Source organism: Lampris incognitus, chromosome 21, assembly GCF_029633865.1.
Source record: "Lampris incognitus isolate fLamInc1 chromosome 21, fLamInc1.hap2, whole genome shotgun sequence".
In the NCBI taxonomy this organism is placed as follows: Eukaryota; Metazoa; Chordata; class Actinopteri; order Lampriformes; family Lampridae; genus Lampris; species Lampris incognitus.
Genome location: NC_079231.1, coordinates 6,792,517 through 6,808,815, shown reverse-complemented (window position 1 = coordinate 6,808,815; position 16,299 = coordinate 6,792,517). Strand labels below are relative to the sequence as shown.

The 16,299-nt window shown below is 45.7% G+C and overlaps 1 protein-coding gene across 1 annotated transcript in view; it reads right to left on the bottom strand.

Annotated features, from left to right (window-relative positions):
- Positions 1 to 16,299, bottom strand: part of xdh (xanthine dehydrogenase) — a 36,142-nt gene that overhangs the window by 14,853 nt on the left and 4,990 nt on the right. The window contains exons 5-19 of the mRNA XM_056300905.1: positions 15,866 to 15,992; positions 14,872 to 14,933; positions 13,386 to 13,574; positions 12,084 to 12,161; positions 11,791 to 11,935; positions 9,558 to 9,650; positions 8,927 to 9,078; positions 8,613 to 8,706; positions 6,137 to 6,246; positions 3,394 to 3,578; positions 2,945 to 3,107; positions 2,252 to 2,341; positions 1,311 to 1,480; positions 850 to 976; positions 586 to 708 (exon numbers count right to left, since the gene is read on the bottom strand). Coding sequence (XP_056156880.1) covers positions 586 to 708; positions 850 to 976; positions 1,311 to 1,480; positions 2,252 to 2,341; positions 2,945 to 3,107; positions 3,394 to 3,578; positions 6,137 to 6,246; positions 8,613 to 8,706; positions 8,927 to 9,078; positions 9,558 to 9,650; positions 11,791 to 11,935; positions 12,084 to 12,161; positions 13,386 to 13,574; positions 14,872 to 14,933; positions 15,866 to 15,992 — 1,908 coding nt within the window. The remainder of the gene's footprint in view (positions 1 to 585; positions 709 to 849; positions 977 to 1,310; positions 1,481 to 2,251; positions 2,342 to 2,944; positions 3,108 to 3,393; positions 3,579 to 6,136; positions 6,247 to 8,612; positions 8,707 to 8,926; positions 9,079 to 9,557; positions 9,651 to 11,790; positions 11,936 to 12,083; positions 12,162 to 13,385; positions 13,575 to 14,871; positions 14,934 to 15,865; positions 15,993 to 16,299) is intronic.

Here is a 16,299-nt window from a genome sequence, read left to right as displayed (position 1 = left end):
AGTGCCCTTGAGCACTGGTCCCAGTTCTGTCCTACTGCTGGTTTCTGTGGTTACACTGGAGTGAACGTGTTTTAGCACCGTGAATGCGGTGCAGGGTACATGCTCGGTAAACAGGAAACTAATAAAAGTCTGATCTGGAGAGATGTCAGGAGATAAGACCGGGCTAAACCCCCCGCTGGACACACAAGAGGTCAAAGGTGACAGCTGCTGCCCTGCGTCCAACACGGGCTTGGTGAAGTTTGGATTCTGTTACCTAAGAAGGACTTCGGGGTTTAAAGCCAAGGCAAAGTCTGTGCAGACTTGCCAACAACAACAACGCACTACAGCACAGACCGAGGACATTCATGTAAGGTTAAACGGGGCAAAGAGAGTTTATGTTGAATTTCAGCTTTATCGAAGAAATACCAAGTTATTCACTCCAATGTTTCTTTTTTCAATGGACAGTAACGAGTCTACATTGAGGATTCATACAAACAAAAAAGGATGCTAAGGACCTGGGATTCAACAAGGAATTTGAATTAACAACCTTGTGGTCCCAACTCTGCTTCACACACACACACACACACACAGTACAAATTCCTGTACCTGGATGGTGACGATGACTGGTTGGAGGTCTTGGTAGGTGATCTTCACAGCCTTGGCTGCTCTCTGAGCGTGAGTCTGAGTATCTGCTACCACTGCCCCTATGATGTGACCCACACATGTCACCTGACACACACACACACACACACACAGGAGTAAAGATGAGTGGGCAGAAACACACACACACACACTGACACACACAGAGGAGAAAAGATGAGAGGACAGAAACACACACAGACAGACACACAGACAGACACACACACTGACCGTCTCCTCAGCAAAGACAGTCTCATCAAAGACAGCAGGTCCGGTCATGTTGCTTCCTGGGACGTCTTTGGCAAACACAATTGACGCCACGCCTGGAATCTTCTCTGCCTCTGATGTGTCTATTGAACTAGACCACAAAAACACCACTCAGCTCAGGTGTGTGTGTGTGTGTGTGTGTGTGTGTGTGAGTCTGTGCCAGGCGTGTGGATCTGAGCAGAACTGACACTTACTTTTGACTACCCTGTTATGTACGGTACTGTATTGTTAATGTGCTGTTGTGTTTTTGCTGTGTATAAGTGCTGGAATATCTGTGTGTTTACCGTATGTGTGTGCACATGTGTGTGTTGGACCGACTGTATCTGTCTGCTGAAACCAGGGTAAAAGTCCCAGCTGTCACTACGAGTTTCCTGCACTAGCGCGCTGCTCTGCTGCACCCAGGTGGGGAGTTACTAGATTCTTACAGGATGCGGGCGTGGGCCTTGGTGCTGGTCACCAGACACAGGTACAGCTCATTCTCATACAGGGGAATGTCGTCGCAGTAGACTGCCTCCCCCGTCACCTGCTTCAGAGCAGAGAGGTGCATCATGGGACGTCCCACCACGTCCCCCTCGTCCTGTCCTTCGGGTACAGCCTGGAGGATACACATCATAACGCTAGTGAACACACATCACCTACAATATAAATAGCATCTAACCCGTCAACTTAGAGCCGCCATATTTGTTGTCAAGTAAATGTTACCACGGTTACAGATGTTTTTTGGGGTTTTTTTTCCACAGACATGGATGTACATCAGGGATGTAACTGTGTTTCCGGTTATCTAAAAGTAGTCTGGTCAGGGGCGTCCAGGTGGCGTAGCCTATCAACGTGGGTATCACCGGTTCGAATCCCCGTGTTACCTCCGGCTTGGTCGGGCGTCCCTACACACACAATTGGCCGTGTGGCGGGTGGGAAGCCGGATGTGGGTATGTGTCCTGGTCACTGCACTAGCACCTCCTCTGGTCAGTTGAGGCGCCTGTTCAGGGTGGGAGGGGGAACTGGGGGGAATAGCGTGATCCTCCCATGTACTACGTCCCCCCTGGTGAAACTCCGCACTGTCAGGTGAAAAGAAGCGGCTGGCGACTCCACATATATCGGAGGAGGCATGTGGTAGTCTGCAGCCCTCCCCAGATCGGCAGAGAGGGTGGAACACCGACCGGAACGGCTCGGAAGAGTGGGGTGATTGGCCGCATACAATTGGGGGGGGGGGAAAGGGGGAAAATTCCAAAAGAAAAGAAAAACCAGTCTGGTGATGTGAAAGTGCTGCGCTCTAACGTGAACCACACTCATCCATGTTAGCTGTCGTTACCCGTCATCCGTCGCTCCTAAAACCTGACTGTGTGTGCGTGGTGGTTAATGTGTTTACCTGAAACACCTGGACGCCGGACGGCGTCTGTGGCTGATAAATCTCTGTGGCGCTGAGGCAGTCAGACCTCAACTCCTCCACATGCACACCCTGAGAGAGAGAGCGGTACAAAGAGAGAGGGGTAGTGAGAGACAGCGAGAGGTAGGTAAAGAGAGAGAGAGAGAGGTAGCGAGAGACAGAGAGAGGTAGAGAGAGAGAGAACGGGAGAGAGAGCGTGGGAGGGCGAGAGAGAGAGAGACAGAGCGAGAAAGAGAGGGAGCGAGAGAGAGGGGAGATAGAGAGAGCGCAGGAGGGAGAGAGAGAGAGCGGGGGAGGGAGAGAGAGGAGGGATCGAGAGAGGGACAGACAGACAGACATGGAGAGAATGAGTGAACCAGAGACAGACAAACATGGAAATATATATACAGATAGGAGACAGATGATAGAATGATGAGACAATGACATGTATCTCTAAGACTACATAAATACTATTCTACTACCTTCCTATATCTCTCTCTCTCTGTCACTTCATCATTCTCTGTCATTTACAGCTACGGGAATATTTGCCCCATCTATTGTCATGGTGCTGTGGCTCTGACGCTCGACCTGTTCACTACTGCTACGCTGGCCTGACACTCATCCTTCTGTTAGTCCACATCCCTCTGAATCTGTCTGTGATAAAACACCGGGATGTCAAAGGTGGGCGGTTCTCACATCCTTGGCTAGTTTCTGCAGGACGGTCAGGTAGAATTTATAAAATAGACTCAGGGTCAAAGTTCGCCTGTAGGTCACCATGCCACCTGGGGCGGAGGGGTGGAGGGTCATCTCCTCGGCCAATGAGGAGCAAGCGTCTTGCAAAAGCTCCTCCCCCCACTGCCTGCATGAGAAAAAAAAGGCCCCGCGCTTTTCAATGTGTCTCTAGTTCAACCATCCATCCATCTATTTATCATCAATACATCCACTCATCCATCCATCCATCCATCCATACATGCATACGTACATACATTTATCCACAGCATTTGTGTAACTACTATGAAAACATTTTCTCTACAAAATTGACTTTTGCTGACTCATTATTGCTATTAAAAGCTGTGTGTGGAATATTGTGGGGAACCTCGGTTGATCTGTGTGTGTGTATGTGTGTGTGTGTGTGTGTGTCCTACCTCCCCAGCAGTCCACTGGCTGTCTTCTTAGCCAGTACAGTCGTGGGGGCCATGCCCCCGTAGCCAAGCTGCAGGTCCTCGACGACGGTTGTCCCGGTGACGAAAGTGACACTCAGCGCTGCGGTTACGATGCTGATGTCATCCTCTCGCCGAGGCGACTGCTTATAGGCTGAGAAATACTGACCCTGTGACAGGGGACCAGATGTCATTAGTTTGTTTTGAAACAGGCAGAACGAAGTAACAAATGTGACCGACATTGAAATGAAGATGGTCTATTGTTTTTTTTTAAAAGTCATCGAGTTACAGAACGATATTCAAATTATCTCCGTGTCAATATTATCCAACAGCGGAGAATGAACAGTGAAATGGGGTTAACTGAATAGAATTGAAATGGATTTGAAATACGAAAACTTTTATAACTCTATTTGGAGAAAGTGAAGTCATCATGAAGAATGCAGCCTGTCAAAACAAATATGGTTTTAGTGACTCAATGGTGTCTTTTGAATCAGCACTAACAATCTCTATCGCAGAACACCCCCCCCCCCCTTTTTCTCCCTAGTTGTAGCCAGCCAATTACCCCACTCTTCCAAGCCATCCCGGTCGATAACGCGTGGATTTGAACCAGCAATCCCTGTGTTGGTTAGCACGCTCTTAGAAGTTTAAGGGCTTACAAAGGACAAGGACATAAAAATATAATTAAAAATACATTATAACACAGCATACTTGTAACTAGAGTGAGATTTAGATGCATACAGTTGCATACGCATACAGTTCATGCTATTCACCCTCTCTCTTCTTCACTATCTAGTTTTAAACCCCCAATTGTTGCTGAAATATCTGGTCTTATTTGCAAATTCAAATCATCTACCTGTCAGCTAGACCCCTTTCCTACCCATTTAGTAAAAGCCTGTCTACCTTCTCTATCCTCTTTAATAACTGATATCATACATTCCTCCCTTACCTCTGGCCTTGTTCCCTCATCTCTCAAAACAGCTGCAATAACTCCAATACTCAAGAAACCTGGTGCAGACCCCAACAATTTGAATAATTTTCCGTCAATCTCAAATTTACCATTTCTTTCTAAAACACTTGAAAGAACAGTTGCATCTCAGGTACACACTCACTTGATGCACAACAATCTGTTTGAACAATTCCAGTCTAGTTTTCGCGCCATGCACAGTACAGAGACAACCGTGGTGAAAATCACTTAGGATCTGTTGATGGCAGCTGACTCTAGGCTCTTAACCATACTTGTCCTTCTCAACCTGAGCACAGCCTTTGATACCATCTCACATAACATCCTCCTAGAGAGATTAGCTTCCATTGGAATAACTGGCACCCCCCTTAATTGGTTTAGATCATATCTCTCTGGCCGCACTCAGTTTATCCAACTGAAAAACTTGAGATCGCAGTCCTTTCCTGTTACTACCGGTGTTCTCCAGGGCTCTATATTGGGACCCCTCCTATTTATTATTTACTTATTACCTCTTGGCCACATTTTCAGGAAATTTGAAATTCAATTTCACTGCTGTGCAGATGACACCCAGCTTTATCTATCCACCAAGCCTAACTTCACTCTTCCATCCACTTCCCTTTCTGACTGCTTACTAGAAATTAAATCCTGGTTTTCATACCACTTCCTCAAACTTAATAGTGATAAAACTGAGGTCCTCCTAGTAGGTACTAAATCTACTTTGGCTAAACCTGATAGTTTTTCTCTAACTATTGACAATTCTATAGTTCCTCCATCACCTCAGGTCTGGGTGTCATCTTGGACAGCACATTATCTTTTGAAGCTCACATCAAAAATGTTACTCGGTCTGCATACTTCCACCTACACAATATTAATCGTCTTCACCCATCACTTACACCTAACAGCACCGCCATACTCATTCACACCCTGGTAACATCCTGTATTGACTACTGCAATTCTATCCTCTTTGGTCTTCCTCCCAAGAGTCTTCATAAACTTCAATTGGTCCAGAATTCAGCTGCCTGTATCATTACCAGAACTCCTTCCATAGATCATATCACTCCTGTTCTTCAGCAACTCCATCGGCTCCCTGTTAAATACCGTATTGACTTCAAGATCCTGCTTCTCCCCTTTAAGGCCCTTAATAACCTAGCCGCTTCGCATCTTTCTGAACTCCTTCATATCCACATGCCCTCCCGCACTCTCAGATCTTCTTCTGCTCTCCAACTCACTACACCATTGGCCCGCTTGAGTACCATGGGGTCTAGAGCCTTTAGTCATTCTGCCCCCAGCCTATGGAACTCTCTCCCACAAGACATTCGCAACATTAATTCTCTTTCAAACTTCAAATCCCTTCTCAAAACGTACATTTTCAAACTGGCATATTCAGTTTGATCCACGCTTCATTGAGTTTTGTGCTGATGATAATTTCATACTTATCTGTTGTATTAACTTTTTATTGTCTTCCCCGCTTTGTTTTGATCTTATGCTGTTTGATACAGTGCTGCTTGTTTTTTTTTAACTGTGCTCTGTAAGGTGTCCTTGAGTGGTCTGAAAGGCGCCCACAAATAAAATGTATTATTATTATTATTATGCTGTTATGAGTTTGTTGTATGTTATCTTGGTTAAATTATCACAGGGCAGAAATTGCCTACCTTGCCTGCCTACCCTGACCACATGCGTATAGTGTCATGTATGTGGTAAAATGCTCCAATGTTTTGTGATCGTGAACAGCGCTGGTCTGGGAAAGTGACAGCATATGAAGCTGACCTTCTTACTGAAGGGAATCTCTACAGACAGCAGAATCTCCTCCGGTCTCACAACCGTCTTCCTGTAACCTGGGAAAAACTTGTCATCCATCTGCACCACACGACTGCCATCTGACAGGTAGACAGTTATAATAGTTAGACAGACAGACAGTTAAACAGATATACAGACAGAAAAAACAGGTGAGGTAACAAAATGAAGTCGTTTGCCTTAGTTGAACTATTCTTTACTATACCCATTGGCGTATAGATAGCACAAAATTCTTCGTTAATGTGTACCAAACATTGCTCAGTCAAGTCAGGGGGTAAAAAGAAGTCACATTTGTTTTTTGGTGGGTCTTGAGACAGAATACAGAATAACCCTAAGTTGAAATAAATGAAACCAATCTTGTACCAAACAGGAGGCATGGGATTTTTACATGCTTCTTTTTCATTTGAACCATTTTGCAACGTTGCTTGTAAAACTGTGGAAAGAGCTACAGCAGTTCATGTATGAAGCCATTATCTGTTTGTTCTCCACGAAGTTAAGACCAACTCAGCAACTTGTAGAGAACATGGGAAGTTCAGGCTTTTTTGAAGCTGCGATTTTTTATCAAAGGTAAGACTACACCTGTTGCCATTTTACAATGCTGTGATTGCAACGATTCCCCAATCCTCTGTGAATAGTACACATGGCCATTGTAACTCTAGTTAATGGTCATGGCAATTTGCATATGAAACCGATTGTTGGTTCAGTCGTTATACAACTGTATTGTTTATAAGGGTGGGGATACCTGCAGTCAGCTGAGACTGAAGAGGTCACGTTTCTCTCAGTAAACATGTCCCGATGACCTGATTCAACTTTCTGAGATTTCCTTGCCTGGATTATTGAGCATGCATCAACACATTTCAAAGGTGATGTTACTGAATGATAGGCTGGCTGCCCAAACTTTTACACATCCGACAACTGAGGGGCTTATATTATTGAACAAAATCTGAACAGATAAAGCACATCAGAATAGCCAGAAATTTGTTGTGTTTAAATTCATTCCTTTCAAAACTTCTGTTGATTTCTTTTACAAAGAGATTCATGGAAAACACGTAATAATGTGTCCTTTGTGTTAAGGCAGCGAGCCAGAGCATAAAAATTTCATTGTACTCCATTACAAATGATTATAAACTTGAACTTGAACTTTCTTCTCCATCTTTCAGCTGCTCCTGTTAGGCGTTCACCACAGCAGATCATCTGTTTCCATCTCTTTCTGTCCTCTGCATCTTCCTCTGTCACACCAGCCACCTGCATGTCCTCCCTCACCACATCTGTAAACCTCCTCTTTGGCCTTCTTTTCCTCTTGCCTGGCAGCTCCATCTTTAGCATCCTTCTCCCAATATACCCAGCATCGCTTCTCCGCACAACCAAACCATCTCAATCTAGCCTCTTGTTTTGTCTCCAAACCGTCCAACCTGAGCTGTCCCTCTCATATACTCATTCCTAATCCTGTCCACCATCATCACTCCCAACAAAAATCTTAGCATCTTCAACTCTGCCACCTCCAGCTCCGCCCCCTGTCTTTTCATAAGTGCCAATGTCTCCAAACCACACAACATAGCTGGTCTCACTACAATCTTGTAAACCTTCCTTTTAATTCTTGCTGGTACCCTTCTGTCGCAAGTCACTCCTGACACTCTTCTTCACCCACTCCACCCTGCCTGCACTCTTGTCTTCGCCTCTTTGCCGCATTCCCCGTTACTAAAAGACAGATAAAATTGTCTTTTGTCAGCTTTTACTGCTGACGGACAGTGTCATCGGAGCCGACTTGCACAATTACTTTGATAATTGCTGAAAATTAATCCAGGAGTCCTTCATAATTGCTGGAAATTAATCCAGGAGTCCTTGGGAGTTTCTCCAGGATGTCGGCGGTAGTAGCTCCAGGAAAGCAGCGCATGACTGCATTTGTGAAACAGATGTTTCGGCGGCACGGTGGCGCAGTGGTTAGCGCGGTCGCCTCACAGCAAGAAGGTCCTGGGTTCGACCCCCGGCATAGTCCAACCTTGGTGGGTCATCTCAGGTCATCTTCTGTGTGGAGTTTGCATGGTCTCCCCGTGTCTGCGTGGGTTTCCTCCGGAGGCTCCGGTTTCCTCCCACAGTCCAAAGGCATGTAAGTCAGGTGAATTGGCCATACTAAATTGTCCCTAGGAATGAATGAATGTGCCTGTGGGCGTGTGGGCCCTGTGATGGCCTGGCGGCCTGTCCTGGGTGTCTCCCCGCCTGCTGCCCAATGACTGCTGGAATAGGCTCCAGTATCCCTGCGACCCTGACAGCAGGATAAGCGGTTAAGACAATGGATGGATGGATGGATGGATGTTTCGGACTATGGAGTCCCCAATGATCCGTAATCTTACCAGAGGTACCCGAACTTACATACATAGAACTCTAACCATATGTGTGTGTGTGTGTGTGTGTGTGCGTGTGTGTGTGTGTGTGTGCATGTATTTATTACCTTTGTCCATGAGTGTGAGTTTGCAGCCCGCTGCCATGAAGATGGGGTTGAGGTCAGATATAGGACTGGCAGTCATAATATTACCAGCAATTGCCTGAAACGACACAACACAACACAAGACAACATGACACACCATGATACAACACAACACAGCTACATGTATACCTTACTATACAATACTACAGGAAAATGCTATATCATAACGCACATGCATATATATAATATAAGTGTATGTTTGAGTGTATACCTTATGTGGGTATGTATTTTATGTATTGTTGTGTATGTGTGTGTGCGTGTGTGTGTTTAATGCTCACTGCTACGTTGCGGATCTGCAGACCAGCAAACCACTGCAGCTGCTCGGCCAGCGCCCGCAGGATCTCGGTCTGATGTGGGGGCAGTCTGGAAATGGCCTCTCTCAGCACCCTCCCCAATACAGTCAAAGAGCATGACGCACCCATCACAATGCCTGAAACAGTTTTTTGTTGTTGTTTTTTTGATGTCCACATAAACAGATACTTGTGTACATCTTCACTAAGGGATACAGAGCAGAGACATGCTTGCATCACAGATCCTAATCTACCACTAGCACATAGAGAAAAGAAGGGGGAGACTTTGGTTTGCATCAGCCCGTCTCTCTAATCAGTGGGCATGCTCGGCGTGTCTGTGGGCAAAAGTACTTAAAGAAAATCAACATTTTGGACTGCATGTGGATAGCAGAATTCAACCAGCGGGGAGGGGGGGGGCACAGTGTTGGCTTATTTGTTTTACGGAAAATGCTGATATTAACACACTTTCACGGAAATGTTGAGATTTCATCCATGACTTGACGTCTTTCATTGAGAAAAAAAACAAGCCATGTATTTCAGTTTTACACTCGAAAACTTACTGAAGCGTGTATTTCCTCCTGCTACCAGCACGAGCATGTGTGTACGTTTACATATTTACCTTCCTCAGTGTACTGCACTTTGTGAAGTTCAAGAATGAAGGTTGGTGCCAAGATGATGGGGTAGAGCATATTTTTAAACTTCACCTCAATACCTAAAAAACACACGCACAATACACACACACACACACACACACACACACACACACACACACACACACACACACACACACACACACACACACACACACACACACACACACACACAGAACTCAGCATGCATGGACTGGAGTCAATGTGACACTGACTCAAGTCATTAATTTGATGACATCAGACTTGACTTGGAAAAAACAAAGTCAAAATTAAGTGGTTTCAAAAGGAAGTAGAAGAGTGCACTCAGCAGAGTGCAGATCCCTGTCAGGCGTATCTCTTCTTCCCTGGTGCTCCGACTTGGCAACAAACCAGCTGAGGAGTTAGCTCTCAGTTACGGTATAAAACAGGTTTTCCAAAGGTTTTGAATCACTGCAACCACGAAGGGTCCTATATCATACAGTCATAACTGCACAAAAATGATCAGGCTGACAGGCCCAGTAGTATGCAAGAGTAGCAGTGGGCAAACACACACACAGACAGAAAAACCCAGTGTTTTTCCTGTCATTATAAGACTTGCACAGCGCCGACGTCAATTGAACGGCAAATATAGGAGAGAAAGAAAAAAAAATTTACCATGCAGTGCTCAAGCTAGAAAAATCTACCTAATAAAAAACGTTTTCCCTGTCAGTCTGTGGATGTGCAACCCCCGAGGCGGACCCTCGCACGAATGCAACCAACTCTAATATGAACTTGCACTTTCCAAAAAGAAAAGGTTTTAGCCTAACCCTGGAGTTTCCAAAGTGTAAGACAGCGAGCCTCCCTTCAGAGAACATCAAATCACCTGGGCCTCCCCCATCTTAATAAAAGGCATAACAATAATGATAATAATAATAATAATAATAATAATAATAATAACCCACTCCGTTTTAAAATAAAGGGTTACGACCTTAAAGGGTTAGAAAATGTTTATTTTGAGCACTCAGTACTAATACAATCTCCAACATTTAAATAAAAATCAATAAAGGTGGTTAAGAATTAGTATATATATACACATACATATACATATAGTATATACACTCACTGGCCACTTTATCAGGTACACCTTGCTAGTACCGGGTTGGACCCCCTTTTGCCTTCAGAACTGCCTTAATCCTTCGTGGCATAGATTCAACAAGGTACTGCAAACATTCCTCAGAGAGTTTGGTCCATATTGACATGATAGCATCACGCAGTTGCTGCAGATTTGTCGGCTGCACATCCATGATGCGAATCTCCCGGTCCACCACGTCCCAAAGGTGCTCTATTGGATTGAAATCTGGTGACTGTGGAGGCCATTTGAGTACAGTGAACTCATTGTCATGTTCAAGAAACCAGTGGCCAGTGAGTGTATATATATTCAACTGCGTGATGCTATCATGTCAATATGGACCAAACTCTCTGAGGAATGTTTCCAGTACCTTGTTGAATCTATGCCACGAAGGATTAAGGCAGTTCTGAAGGCAAAAGGGGGTCCAACCCGGTACTAGCAAGGTGTACCTAATAAAGTGGCCAGTGAGTGTATATATAGCCATCCGAGTCAAGCGTAGATGTGAGTTGTGCAAGAGCAATATTAAAGGGTTGACCCAGCTTTATTATATTGTGAAAAGAAAGACAGAGGTTATTAGTTTTGGTTCATCCAGTGTTCCTGTGATCCAATCAGCAGTGAATGATTTGCTCACTTGCGAAATAGAATCAATTTCTCGTTTACTTTCAAGACGCATACACTGTCGCTGCCCGATCTAAGTCACCTGTGTGCACGCGCGACTCGTGTCCGTGGTTGACTCAGATCAGGCAGCGACAGACAGCAGCGTTGGTCGAGCAAGCTAGAGAGTGAATGTAGAGAGGGAGAGGCGGTAGCGAGAACAAACATTTTTCAAAGGTTTTCAATCACTGCAACCATGACAGGTTCTTCATCATACCCTCAGAACTGTGCACAAAACATATTAGGCTGACAGCTCCAGTAGTATATGAGAGTAGCTGCGGACAGATACACACACAGACACACGTGACCATGCACATGAGCCACTCCAGGCTACTGCCTTGTGGAGATAATAACGCACACACACACAAACATGTGTTTGTTTGTGTGTGTATTATTATCTGTGTGTGTATTAGAGACAGAGAGAGAGAGAGAGAGCGAGCAAGAGAGAGCGACCCACTGACCTATTTCTGTGTTCCCTACCACCAGTTTGGCATCGGGGTATTGTGACTTCAGAAGCACTAAGTCCTTCAGTGTGGCCGGCTGGATCCACAGAGCCCTCTCCCCACGAAACCATAAAGTCCTGCACTTCTCGCCCTTAATGAGGGACTAGGGAGAGAGGGGGAGAGAGGGGGAGAGAGAGAGAGAGGTGGAAAGAAATAAAAAAATAAATTCATGAAGTACAGGATCACTGACATGAGTGAGTGTGTGTGTGTGTGTGTGTGTGTGTGTGTCATCATAGGCGTGTATGACATACTATTAACTCTGGGGGGAAGATGACCTCTTGCGTTGGGTCAAAGGGCATGAAGTCTGCCGGGTTGAAGAGAGGAGCATTCTGGGAGAAAAACATCAAATACACAATGGGTGAGGTTCTTGGGTGCCTTCAAACGGGGTCGTGTTTACCGTGTTCACAAGAAGATTCCAGGGTCCAGACCACCACAGTTTTGGTATTATATCCAAAATGCTGCTGACAGGAAGTGGGACCACATCTGTCCTATGTTGGCCTCTCTTCACTGGCTCCCAGTTTGTTTTCCAATCGATTGTAAGATATTACCGTTTGTTTTTAAAGCCATGTATGGAGTTCCCCTTTCCTACATTTCTGACCTCTTTTGACCCCCATTCCACCTCTATGTCCCTCACATTCTCTAGCCAAACATTCTCTCCCCCTTTTTCTCTCCAGTTGTACTTGGCCAATTATCCCACTCTTCCGAGCCCTCCACCCCTTCTGCCGATCCGGGGAGGGCTGCAGAGTACCACATGCCTCCTCCCGTACATGTGGAGTCGCCAGGCGCTTCTTTTCACCTGACAGTGAGGAGTTTCACCAGGGGGGACATAGCCCGTGGGAGAATCACGCTATTCCCCCCAGTTCCCCCTCCCCCCCCCCGAACAAGTGCCCTGACCAACCAGAGGAGGCGCTAGTGCAGTGACTTCCCAACCCACAGACATGGCCAATTGTGTTCTGTAGGGACGCCCAACCGAGCCAGAGGTAACACAGGGATTCGAACCGCCGATCCCCGTGTTGGTAGGCAACGGAATAGACCACTACGCCACCCGGACGCCCCAGCCAAGCATTTCTATCTGCTCTACAGTCCCAGTTACAACCGAAGGGGGAGCATACTTTTGCAGTTGCTGCTGCAAGGATGTGGATGTAGAAAAAACGACCTCTTTTACATATCGATGCTTTAAAATCCTACTTAAAAACCCAGCTGGACTTCCGTGCACTGAGTGTAGCTTGTGTAGCCATGTTGGTACTGTGTGACACACGTAAACATTCGCTGTAATTCAACAGATATAAGTGACAAGAAGAATATTTCATGAAGCCTGTCAACTTATGTACCGAGGCCATTACGAAGTCCTGGCTCGAGGCTAAATCGGGCTCATGAGGACGTCTGCATGTGTGACCACCACCTGACAAGACACCACATACTACTCCACCACATTTTCATGTGACGCTCTTCTCATCATGCGTTTCTGTGCATCGCACCGGTGTGACGCATTGACCGAGCAGCTTTGCATTATGGCTTTAAACACGTCTCGGACCGGACACGTCAATGCTCACTTTGTCACGTTGCTCCGGCGTCCTCTCATCATCCCCTTTCCCATTGGTCAGAGTCTCATCAGCCATGTTCCCATTGGTCAGATTCTCATCGTCAGCCGTGTTGCCATTGGTCAGATTCTCATCATCCATGTTCCCATTGGTCAGACAACAGCCTTTCTCCCGCCCCCTGCCGCCGCAGCATCCGCCCTCCTGACACAAACACACACATACATAGATGGACAAACACAGCAGGGGAAGTTGTGGTCAGACCTGATCTCAAAACAGTGCAGACGAATGGGACAGGAGTGTCCAAAGACCGAAGTCCTTCGCCCGACTATTTACAGTGACACAGCATGTCAAATGTCAACAAAGTGTTGAGTAACACATTCTCGGCGGCACTGTAATGTTGTTCTGTGAACCCGGAGCTGTTTTTCACTTTTACTTTTTCCTCTCCACCTCGGTTAGTGTCCGCATTACAACACAGGCAGGCATATACATGCAACATGTTACAGATGAAGGGGAGAGGAAGAAACTGGACTCCCTGGTTATTTATTTTCATTTTATCCAACCTTTATTCAACCAGGCATGGCGTTGAGAGCAGATTGTTACTTAAAACAGCAGCCTGGGAAGAGGCAGAGAGTCTATGAAGGACACGGGGGGGTGTTACAAGGACCAAAAAAACCGCATTCAGACAACAACAGCTGCAATCCTGAAGATTCTCATGTGATGTCTCTTTCTGATACTTTCTCTTGTCGATATATAAAAGACATTATCCCAGAATATCCGACTCAAGAATGCTTTTGTTGATGCTGATGTCAGGACTTTCGCAGGAAAATTGATGCACTGCATCAAACTTTACATCTTCATCATCCATCCATCCATTATCCAAACCGCTTATCCTGCTCTCAGGGTCGCGGGGATGCTGGAGCCTATCCCAGCAGTCATTGGGCAGCAGGCTGGGAGACACCCTGGACAGGCCACCAGACCATCACAGGGCATCTTCATCATAAGCAGCCAAATGAGGAAGAGGAGGGCAGGTAGTGTCGAATTTGAAGAAGTGAAGTTACATCTAACGAGCGGAACAAGCTTTTAGGAGACCTTCCCCGCCAGTTAGTACAACATCAGTAAGTAAGACTCAGGTTCAGCCATGTGTTTTTGTTTGGAGGTGAGGAAGGTGCTGAAACTACAGCACTGGTGACTCTGGTTCAATTTAAACGGATGTCTGAGATTCAGAGATGTCAAACACCAGCTGACTGAAACAAATACACAGACACGCTGTAACGTCACAGATCAGTTCTCATCAAGACAGCTGCAGTCCCACGAGGATCCCGGTCGACTCGCCGGTTGAAAGAGGAGGATGACAAGAGTGGGGACAAACCACACTGAACTGCAAACCCGCACAAACACACACACACACACACGCTCATGTATGCATCACTGTGTGTGTGTGTGTGTGTGTGTGTGTGTGTGTGTGTGTAGGTTGATGTTTGTTCTCTCTGTGTCTTACTTTAGCGAAGGTCTTGTATCCTTCCAGAATTGGTCGGTAGCCCGTGCAGCGACACAGATTCCCTGAATAAAATATTAATCATATTAAAAAAAAACCTTCATCATTACAGCAGCCCCAGTACTCAATAAACTTATCCTTTAATTAAACTGACCTGCAATGCGATGGATACACTACAAGCATTGACACCCCCCCCCCCGATGCACCTCTGTTCATTTTGAATGAAAGGCGGCTAACAGCATGGAGCACATTGACCGTACAGCAAGGAATGTTGAAGGTGAACTTTGACCCCACCGTGTGAAAAATTTGCATAGCGCGAACTAACTGGATTTCCGAGAAGGGTTCGCTGTGAAAATCATTCCTCTTTTCAATTATCAGTTTCCCAGCAATATGGAAAGGAAGCTAATGAACCGCATTGAGTGTTTCCCCAGCGATATAAATATCTCTCTCGTCTTGGCTAGTTGTTGGCTAACCAAGATAAGTCATATAAGTGTGCGGCATTTTAATTTATTCAATTCAATTTAACCAAAATATGTGGGAGTGGGAGGGGTGCTAGCTAGCTAGCTTCCCCGAAAGGGTGCTAGCTAGCTAGCTTCCCCAAGATAAGTCATGTAAGTGTGCGACATTTTAATTCATTCAATTCAATTTAACCAAAATATGTGGGAGTGGGAGGGGTGCTAGCTAGCTTGCTTCCCCGAAACAGCAAAATAAACGTTATTTCAGCATCACAAACATAACATCAAAATCAGTCAATGGTGCGGAGGTTGAAGGTGATGCATCCTGACAGTAGATATTTCAGAAACACACAATTCTTGTGCAATTAATCATGGGAGAATCACAGGAACGTAGCGGTCAACCGATCACAAATCAAAACAGGGGCGAAGGAGACCGTGAAGTAGAGAGAAAGAGAGTAATAAAAGAGAAACGGAGATGGAAGACGAGTTAGAGAGGAAAGAAAGAGAGAGGAAGAGAGAGTGAGGTGTCTCTGGAATGGTACCTTGAAAGGCTTCCTCTATGTCGGCCATCTTGGGGGCGGGGTTGTTCCGAAGCAGGGCGTACATGGACATGACTATTCCCGGAGTACAGAACCCGCACTGAGACCCATGAGCCTTTGCTATACGCTCCTACACACACACACACACACACACACACACACACACACACAAACACACACACAATTTATTTACAAACCAATGGCGCCCCCAAGGGGTGGCCGGGGGGGGCGGCATAGTCACCATGGTAAAATTACTAGCCCCTCCCACCCCTGTCTGACAAGCCCGTCATTCTAATGTCTTTTTTATTCTGAGATAAATCTATGGCAACTGAATGCCATGTTGGTTATCATTAAATTATATAAATCATAAAAATGAAATTTTGTAACTGCATCAGAACTTTAGGTCAGACATTTCTGCACCCATAATTCATTACATT